Raw genomic sequence first — 10730 nt, forward strand, 5'->3', positions numbered from 1 at the left:
ATAGATTCAAACTAAAAAGCTTTCTCTCAGCAAAGGAAACTATCAGCAATGTGAAGAAAGAGCCTACAGAGTGGGAGAATATCTTTGCCAATTATACTTCAGATAGAGCACTAATCTCCAGAATCTATAAAGAACTCAAAAAACTCTACTCCAAGAATTCAAATAATCCAATTGACAAATGGGCTAAGGAAATGAACAGACACTTCACAGAAGAAGATCTACAAGCAATCAACAAACATATGGAAAAATGTTCAACATCTCTAGTAATAAGAGAAATGCAAATCAAAACCACCCTAAGATTCCATCTCACCCCAATTAGAATGGCGAATATCAAGAATACGAGCAACAACAGGTGTTGGCGAGGATGTGGGGAGAAAGGTACACTCATACATTGCTGGTGGGGCTGCAAATTAGTGCAGCCACTCTGGAAAGCAGTGTGGAGATTCCTTAGAAAGCTTGGAATGGAACCACCATTTGACCCAGCTATCCCACTCCTTGGCCTATACCCAAAGGACTTAAAATCAGCGTACTACAGAGATACAGCCACATCAATGTTCATAGCTGCTCAATTCACAATAGCCAGACTGTGGAACCAACCTAGATGCCCTTCAATTGATGAGTGGATAAAGAAGCTGTGGTATATATGTACAATGGAATATTACTCAGCCATAAAGAATGATAAAATTATGGCATTTGCAGGCAAATGGATGAAATTGGAAAATATCATGCTAAGTGAGATAAGCCAATCTCAAAAAGCCAAAGGAAGAATGATATCGCTAATAAGTGGATGATGACACATAATGGGGGGAGGGAAGGGTTAGTGTTAGGGTTAGAGTTAGGGTTAGGGAGGGGGGCAAGTATGGAGGAAGGAAGTACTGTATAGAGGGTAAAGAGGGGTGGAGGGGTGGGGGGAAGGGAAAAAATAACAGAATGAATCAAACAACATTACTCTATGTAAATTTATGATTACACAAATGGTATGCCTTTATGCCATGTACAAACAGAGAAGCAACATGTATCCCATTTGTTTACAATAAAAAATAAAAAAAAGCAGCCATATTGGATCAAGAGGTGAATCACATGTTGAGAAACAAGATGGAGAAATTGGCCCTGGTGATCATGAAGCCACCAATCTAGACTGGCTTTGTGCAAACTTCAGTTATATGAAAGAGGAATAAACATCTGTCTGCCCAAGTCCCTGCAATGCAGTTTTCTGTCACAGCTACTCCTAATTCCACATGACAAAATGTGTCTCCATCAAGCACCACGTCTAAGCCCGACCCATCTCACCTGAACCACTCCAGAAGACTTCTCATTGTTTTTCCATATCCAATCTTGACCTTTCTCTTTATTCAATTCTCCACACTCCAACCACAGCATTCTCATAAAAATAGAATTATGATCAAATCACTCCTTTGTTTATAATCCTTTTGTCAATTCCCATTTTAGAAGAATTTCAAAATTCGGAAGATGACCTATCCAATCTTGCATTGGCCTCTATAACTTCAGCTCCTCCCTTGCTATTTCCTCACCTCCTAACCTGGATTCCAATCACATTAAAGCTTCAAATATCCTATGCCCTCTACCATCAGGTTCATCTTAAATTTCTTCCCTCTTTCCACTACCTAACAGACTCTACTAATCTTTCAGATCTCTGACAAAATAGCTTCCTTAGGGATTATGTTCAGGGGCCATTAATATATCTTCTCATAACATCTTGGATTGTCTTTAGAATCCCTTATCTCATTTCTCCTACATAATTATCTGTGCAATTGCTCCTTTAATGTAGATGTTTCCAGTAATACATAGGATTAGTGTGCCTGCAGATGTATGCCAAGGTCTACACAGTATTTTTCTTTGTAATTGAACTCGGAGAACTTTAGTTGGTACATCTCTTTTTGGTTTGTTACAGGTCCCACTAACTTATGCCATTTCACATTTGGGGCCCCCTTCCTGTCTTCTGCATCTTTTGCATCTCTAAAATAAAAATAAAATAAAAAATGTCTGTTTTGCACAAAAAAATAAAAAAATAAAAATAAAGGTTTTGTAGAACTCAGCTGAGAACCCATCTGCTCCCGGCCTTTTCTTTGTTGGTAGGGTTTTGATGACCTCTTCTATTTCATTGTTTGAAATTGAGTTATTTAAGTTGTGTATGTCCTCCTCGTTCAGTTTAGGCAATTCATATGTCCCTCGAAGACATCAACAGGTTTCTGTTTTGTTGGAGTATAGATTTTCAAAATAGCTTCTAATTATGTTTTGCATTTCACTGGTGTCTGTTGTGATATTTCCTTGTTGATTCCGAATTTTAGTAATTTGAGTTTTCTCCCTCTTTCTCTTTGTTAGTGTGGCTAAGGGTTTATCAATTTTGTTTATTTTTTCAATGAACCAACTATTTATTTTGTTAATTTTTCCGATTGTTTCTTTGGTTTCAATTTTGTTGATTTCGGCTCTGATTTTAACTATTTCCTGTCTTCTACTACTTTTGGTGTTGCTCTGCTCTTCTTTTTCTAGGGCTTTGAGCTGTAATGTTAAGTCATTTATTTGTTGATTTCTACTTCTTTTGTTGAATGTGCTCCATGAAATAAATCTTCCTCTAAGTACTGCTTTCATAGTGTCCCAGAGATTTTGATATGATGTGTCTTTGTTCTCATTTACTTCTAAAAATTTTTTATTTCCCTCCTGATGTCTTCTGTTATCCATTCATCATATAATAGTGTATTATTTAATCTCCAGGTATTGGAGAAGTTTCTGTATTTTATTCTGTCATTTATTTCTAATTTCAATCCATTTTGATCTGATAGCGTACAAGGTAGTATCTCTATCTTCTTGTATTTGCTAACATTAGCTTTGTGGCATAAGACATGGTCTATTTTAGAGAAGGATCCATGTGCTGCTGAGAAGAAAGTGTATTCGTTCTTTGTTGGATGGTGTATTCTATATAAGTCGGTTAAGTCTAAATTATTGATTGTGTTATTGAGATCTATGGTTTCTTTATTTAGTTTTTTTTGGATGACCTATCCAGTGGTGAGAGAGGCGTGTTAAAATCACCTAGTATTATTGTGTTGTGGTCTATTTGGTTTCTGGAATTGAGAAGAATTTGTTTGACATACATGCATGAGCCAATGTTTGGGGCATAGATATTTATGATTGTTATGTCTTGCTGATTTATGCTTCCCTTAAGCAGTATGAAATGACCTTCTTTATCCCTTCTGACTAGTTTTGGCTTGAAGTCCACATTATCTGAAATGAGGATGGATACTCCAGCTTTTTTGCTGTGTCCGTGTGCATGGTATGTTTTTTCCCATCCTTTCACCTTTAGTCTATGGGTATCTCTTTCTATGAGATGAGTCTCTTGCAGGCAGCAAATTGTTGGATTTTTCTTTTTAATCCATTCTGCCAGTCTATGTCTTTTGATTGATGAGTTCAGGCCATTAACATTTAGGGTTAGTATATTGATATGATTCCCAGTCATTTGACTCATTTTTGTTTTTTGACATGATTTGGTTTCCCCTTTATTTGGCTATTCCTTTAGGCTAGTTCCTCCCGTTGCTGATTTGCATCATTGTTTTTCATCTCTTCCTCATGGAATATTTTGCTGAGAATGTTCTGTAATGCTGCCTTTCTTTTTGTAAATTCCTTTAGCTTTTGTTTATCATGGAAGGATTTTATTTCATCATCATATCTGAACGTAAGTTTTGCTGGGTATAAGATTCTTGGTTGGCATCCATTTTCTTTCAGGGTTTGGTTAATGTTGTTCCAGGCCCTTCTAGCTTTTAGGGGCTGGAGTGAAAAATCTGCTGATATTCTTTTTTTTTTTATTGTAAACAAATGGGATACATGTTGTTTCTCTGTTTGTACATGGCGTAAAGGCATACCATTTGTGTAATCATAAATTTACATAGAGTAATGTTGTTTGATTCATTCTGTTATTTTCCCCTTCCCCCCACCCCTCCACCCCTCTTTTCCCTCTATACAGTCCTTCCTTCCTCCATACTTGCCCCCCTCCCTAACCCTAACTCTAACCCTAACACTAACCCTTCCCTCCCCCCCATTATGTGTCATCCTCCACTTATTAGCGATATCATTCGTCCTTTGGCTTTTTGAGATTGGCTTATCTCACTTAGCATGATATTCTCCAATTTCATCCATTTGCCTGCAAATGCCATAATTTATTGGTTTCCCCCTGAATATAATTTGATTCTTTTCTCTCATGGCCTTTAAAATTCTGTCTTTATTTTGTATGATAGGTATTTTCATAATAATGTGCCTTGGTGTGGGTCTGTTGTAATTTTGTATATTTGGAGTCCTGTAAGCCTCTTGTACTTGGTTTTCTATTTCATTCTTCAAATTTGGGAAATTTTCTGATATTATTTCATTGAATAAATTGTTCATTCCTTTGGTTTGTTTCTCTAAGCCTTCCTCAATCCCAATAATTCTTAAATTTGGCCTTTTCATGATATCCCATAATTCTTGTAGATTCTGTTCATGATTTCTTACCATCTTTTCTGTTTGGTCAAGTTTGTTTTCAAGATTAAATATTTTGTCTTTAATATCTGAGGTTCTGTCTTCCAGGTGTTCTATCCTATTGGTTATGTTTTCTATGGAGTTTTTAACTTGGTTTATTGTTTCCTTCATTTCAAGGATTTGTGTTTGTTTTTTTTTTTTTTTCAATATCTCTACCTCTTTATTGAAATGATCTAGTGCAGGCAATTTAGCTCATCTCATAGAGTTCTGAACTCTCATGCTGGAGGCCTGGGTTCGAGTCCCAACACTCTGGGATTGTGGAAATGATCTCTTGCTTCCCGTATTTGCTCCTTTAACTGTTGATTGGTGCGATCATTTAATGCCTGCATTTGCTCTTTCATCTCCTCATTTGTTTCCCTGATTGTTTTAATTATGTACATTCTGAACTCCCTTTCTGACATTTCTTCTGCTGTGCTGTCATGGGTTTTATTGATATAGTATCTAGGTTTGTTTGGGACATTTTCTTCCCTTGTTTTCTCATATTGTTCAGATGTCAGTGTGACTTTGTGATATTGCAGAATTCTTCTATTGGCTTATAGTGTCCCTGTAGATTTCCAGTGTATCACCTCCCAGCCTTCAGTAGCCTGAAGTCTTGGAGTAACTTGATAATGCAGTGCTTCCAAGGAAAGCTGCCCCTAGTCCTTTACTGGTTTCAGGACTTGGAGCTGGCTCTGTGTGGAAAGGCTCTCATTGGGGGGTCTGCTCCAAGAGAAGCTAGCCTGGAAAGGCACTTTCCTCCGGAGGGAGCTGGGCTGCGGGCTGCTTGGGGAAGTCCCTGCCTGCCCTGTCCTGGTCCCTAAGCAACCTGTGGGAGGAACTCGCCACCCTGGTTCAGGGACTTGAAGCTTGGTTCTATGCAGGAAGGCTCTCACTGGGGGGCCTGCTCCGAGATGCTGGAGAATCTGGCCCTGTGGGAGGAGCCCACCGCCTGAGTGTGCAGGGCTGCCTGGGGAGGACTCTAGCTGCTCTGCCCTACTATAATAAACCACCTGAATTCGGGCCTGCCACCCAGGCAGCGCTTCACTGGGTGGGGGAGACTCACCCCGAGGCTCTATTTTAGTCCGAGTCTCTCAGTGCCTCCCCTTCTTGAATCCTGGGTTCTAGAATGACTGGAGATGCAGTCACCCTCTAGTCCACCATCTTGGATCACCCTGTGGAAAAAGCCTGTGGCCGGGGGGCCAGGGGGAGGTCTGCCTGGAGAGGTCTCTGGCTGCCTTGTCCTGGTCCCAGAGGCTGCTAGCGGGCCGGAGGTCACCGCTGGCTTGGGGACTTGTGGCTGGCTGTGTGTGGAAAGGCTCTCACTGGGGGGTCTGCTCCGAGAAGCTAGCCTGGAAATGCGCTTCCCGCCGGAGGGGGCCAGGCTGCGGGCTGCTTGGGGAAGTCTCTGGCTGCCCTGTCCTGGTTCCTGAAGCAACCTGCAGGCGGGAACTCGCTGCCCTGGTTCAGGGAATTGAAGCTTGTTTCTGCGCAGAAAGGCTCTCACTGGGGGGCCTGCTCCGTGAGGCTGGAGTATCTGTCCCTGTGGGAGGAGCCCACCGCCAGCGTGCACAGAGCTGCCTGGGGGAGACTCTCTCTGCCCTGTCCTACTCTAATAAGCTGCTCCAATCCGGGCCTGCCGCCCAGCTGAGCTTCACTGGGTGGGGGAGACTCACCCCGAGGCTCTAGTTTAGTCCGAGTCTCTCAATGCCTCCCCTTCTTGAATCCTGGGTTCTGGAGCGACTGGAGATGCAGTCACCCTCTAGTCTGCCATCTTCTCTCTTACTTCTTAAGAAAAATTGTAAATGAGACAGGGAGCTTTAGGGAATCACCATCAAATTACTGTTACCCACAGTTTTTCTTTGTTTTGTTTTGTTTTTTTTGTTTTTTGGTACTAGGGATTGAATGTACAACCCCCTGACTACTGAGCCACATCCCTGGCCCTTTTTAAATATTTAATTTAGAGAGAGCTTCTCAGTAATTTGATGACACTGGCTTAGAACTCACAATACTCCTACATCAGCCTCCAGAGCCCCTGAATATTAGTCACATGCCACTGAGCACAGCTTGTTTGGCACAGTTTTGCTGAGATATTTTCAAATCATTGGAAAATTATATTTTGGCAAGTTTAAAACCCTTTTACTTTCCTTTGTAATTTCAGAGAAAGTTTTTTCCACCATTAACTATAAGGTCATTGAAACATTTCATTAAAAGATTAAAATAAAATCTACCATTTACCCATTTTTAGGAATACAGGTCAGTGGCATTGAGCAAATCCAACTTTTCTGCACCTATATTCTGCACCATCTCTAGCACTTTTTCTCCTTCATATATTTTATCTGTATCCATCACACAGAAATTCCCTACTGGACCTCTTCCTCACTTTCTGGCAAATATCATTCCATATTTTGTCTTCATAAATTATATAGCCTATGTTCCATCATCTACATGTAGTTCATAAAGTGTTGTTTTTTTTTTAGTGACAGTTCACTTGACACAGTAGTAAAGATTAATCTGCTTCAGAATCTCCTTTCTATTTACCATCAAGAACCACTCATGATCTACATGATTGAGACATAGAAAGTTGTCACTGTTCTCCAGAGTAAATGTCAATTATTTCAGAAATCTATCTAATTTTAATCAGCAAGTTGTAACTGTACTCAGGATACATGTGCTATCTATGCTATCTCCTGTTTTATATCTAACTTACTTCTATAAAAATAATGGGAGGTAATCAATTTCCCTGTTCACATTTTAATTAAGATACTCAGCTTTTGCTTCTTCCATACTGTGAGAAATTTAAAAAAATAATTTTATGTGCTCCAGTGGGCAATGAGAGCAACCTCACATCACCCAAGCATGTATTGTAGTTTCTCATAAAATATTTCTTGTGGTACATTTAATAACTCAAATTAAAAATTAATGGTTTAAGTATATAGCTTGTGCTCTGTCCATTATCAAATTCCAAGTGAGAGGACAGTGGTTGTGATGTCTCCTTCACATGAAATATTTTTTAAAAAAGTGAAACTGATGGTGGTTTCCTTTTCTGTTTTTCAGAACACCAGGGTACATTATTTCGTATATCTGGATTGAAAGAATATTTGTGTCCATTAATCTTGTCTCTTTTCATTCTTCATTTTGTTGTGAGGTGCAACTTAAGAACAGATTGATCGCCACCAAAAAGCCCAAATTTCACTCTTTATTAATTGACTGACTGACTGTCACACATCATCCAAACAATGGCTACTGAGAGATCAGCCCCAACCATAGGGTTGTAGGAGTTTTTATACCATAAGTCAGTAGATCACTCATAAATATCTGTTGCTATGATTTAAAATTACAAACTAACATCATGAGATCTAAAATCATTAGCAAAGAGGGGGAAGTGGGTCAAAATGACCTTACTGAGGTACAAACTCAAGAATGGTTACTAACATCTAGAAAATTACTGTTGACATCACTGTTGATATGGTACATTATTCTGAATTTAGTGTTTTGACCTAATTTTAAAAACTTCACTAAGGTAGTTAGCATGCAGGATTACTTATATTTTTTTGGGTTGCAGGCATTGAATCCAAGGGTGCTTAACCACTGAGCCACATCCCTAGCACTTTTTATACTTTATTTAGAGACAAAGTCTTGCTAATTTGCTTAGGTTCTCACTAAAGTTGCTGAGGCTGGCTTTGGACTTGTGATCATCCTACAGGATTACAGGTGCTAGGATTACAGGAGTGTGGCCCTGCATCTTGTTTACTTGGCACAATTAGCTGAAATGTTTTCCAATGATTGGAAAAATCATATTTTTGCATTTTCAAAATTTTTTCAATTTTATTTGTATTTTCAGAGAGATTTTTCTTCCACAACTGGCTGTAAGTTCATTGAAACATTTTATTATGATTATGTACACAAGATAAGACTTACCATTAATCCTTGTTTAAGAGTACAAGTCAACAGCATTAAGCACATTCCCATTTGTATGCATGTATAATCTCCCCCATCTCCAGCACTTTTTCTTCTGCCTAAATTATCTCTGCATCCATCAAACAACAGTTTTCCCCTACAGTGATTCCTGAACTTCTGGCAAATACCAATTTATATTTTCTCTGTACAAATTTTGCTACCCGAAGTTCCAGTTACCATGTGTAGATTTATACAACGTTGAGAATTCTGTGACTGACATTTCACTGGACATAATTTCTTCCAGATTGATCTGTGGTTACATATGCATCAGAATCTCCTTTCTATTTAATGTTGAGTGGTATTCCGTGGTGTATCCCAAACACATGTTGTCTATACATTTATGTGCTTGCAGATATCAAAATGCTTCCATCATTGCCTATTATAAATAATGGTACCATGAAAAACAGTGGTGTTTAAATATGTTGAGTCTCTATATTCAGTTTTTGTTATATTGATAAAAGTACAATTGACAGATGAGATGGCATTTCATAATAATAGATGTTTACAATCTATTAGGCATAATGGAGGATACTGAGAGTATTGACTTATTAATAGCTGCTCTGATCTCCCATATGTCTACAAATATATGGACTAATTTGACAATGAATGTGAGATTCAACTCTCAGGGGTCCCTTTCACACAAAAATTCAAAATATCTCAGAGGCATATGGATATTTACCAGGATTGTACTTCTCATTCACAAATTTCAAATTAATCATTTTTAAAACCCCATATTATCAATTCATACAGGAGCAATTATACAATATACAAAACAGCATATACATAACACCATGATTAAAGGTTGCAAAGCTGAACTGTTAACTCCTTAAGAGAATTTATCCATCATATAATGATAACACTTTTATTGTCCTTCCCCAAAAGCTTTTCAAAAAGTTACTACCTTGCTTTGCTGTACAAATGAAAATGAAAGGACTGATTGTGGCATAGCCATTGGCCACCATCATTGAGATAGAATGAAAAACAGCACCATTGTTCTGCATTGTTCTGAAGGAGAAGAGAATGCAGTCCAAACAGTGCATGAGCATGAAGAAACTCATCAGCAGCAGGATGGTCCTGGTGGCCCTCTGTTCTGGGGAGGCTTTTGGAGACAGGCTGATGCTGTGAAGGTGCTGGCACTGCCTTTTATGCCTGCACAAGAGAATCACCATATACCCACTCGAAAGTGCCATAAGTCCTATAAGAATGACATCTCGAAATATACCCAGTGCGGAAAATAAATGGCTGAGGAAGTAGCCCATGGGTAAGACAGTGCAGGAATCACTGAGAAATATAAGTCCATGTGAGGTCACATTGGACTCGTCAACTGTGGAGATGGAGAAGTGAGCACTAAATGACATATAGAAGACCCACAGGAAAAGAAGCGATCTCAGGGTTTGATGTGGGTATTTAGGTTTGAACTTTGCCAAACAGGAGTTTCTTGGACTGAGAGTGATGGCCTGGAGGACGCTCAGCAGGCAGGTGGTTGAAATGGAGAGGCCCCTCATCAACCTGTACAAGTAGAAAACTGATTTACATGAGACGTCATCCCAAAGACCCTGCTGAGATGTAAGAATGTCTGTAGCTATGAACCCCATAATGAGCAGCATCAGTAGATGAATTAGGGACAGGAGACCAATGATCAAGTCAGTGTTCTTGATTCTGTTGTCAAAGAGGAACTTGATGAGATGGAACAGAAAAAGGATGGTGTTGGCCGAGATCCCAATTCCAAGTTCAGAGTAAAAGGTGTTTCTTATGTGTATAATACAATTCAGTTTCTTGTCTTTCCTCGTCTTTTGGGGTAAGGAATCATGGATACATGTCTTAGAAGAAAAGCAAGAAAAATTTATTATCATAAATATTAATTTGTATCCTTCTCAGCCAACACTGTGACCATAAGGAAAATTTGGGACCTAATCAAATGCCCCATTTCCCCCTTAATACTCATGATTCTCTGCTACACTCTGGAAGTCATCCCTCACTCTCTCTTTTACCATCATTTGCCAATAATTACTTACTATCTGTGTCTCCAAATACAAAACATTTTCCTGTGCATTAAAAATTGTCATATATTATAGAAACTATTTCCATGTTATGACTTTGAGTTGCTCATGGAGATGTCTTTCTCAAAGGGTGATTTCTTATTTTCTTTCTGTTCATTGTCTTGATAGCATGCAAGGAATATAGTAAGAACAGTGTAATTTTTGGTAAATTAAAAGTTTGGGGGTTGCATTTGATAAGAAACCCCCCCCAAAGCAAACTGTCTCAATGGT

The 10730-nt window shown here is 39.0% G+C and overlaps 1 protein-coding gene across 1 annotated transcript; it reads right to left on the bottom strand.

Annotated features, from left to right (window-relative positions):
* Window positions 1–9075: 9075 nt before the first annotated feature.
* LOC306650469 (vomeronasal type-1 receptor 90-like) lies at window positions 9076–10402 on the bottom strand (the record flags this gene model as incomplete). The annotated part of the gene is made up of 2 exons (XM_079122482.1): window positions 9362–10402; window positions 9076–9092 (listed from the first exon to the last, which is right to left on the bottom strand). Exons 1-2 carry the CDS (start codon window positions 10311–10313, stop codon window positions 9076–9078), a joined length of 969 nt encoding a protein of 322 aa, XP_078978608.1. The 5' UTR covers window positions 10314–10402.
* Between the last annotated feature and the right edge of the window lie 328 nt (window positions 10403–10730).

This window comes from Sciurus vulgaris (assembly GCF_902686455.1).
Source record: "Sciurus vulgaris genome assembly, chromosome: 19".
Classification (NCBI taxonomy): domain Eukaryota; kingdom Metazoa; phylum Chordata; class Mammalia; order Rodentia; family Sciuridae; genus Sciurus; species Sciurus vulgaris.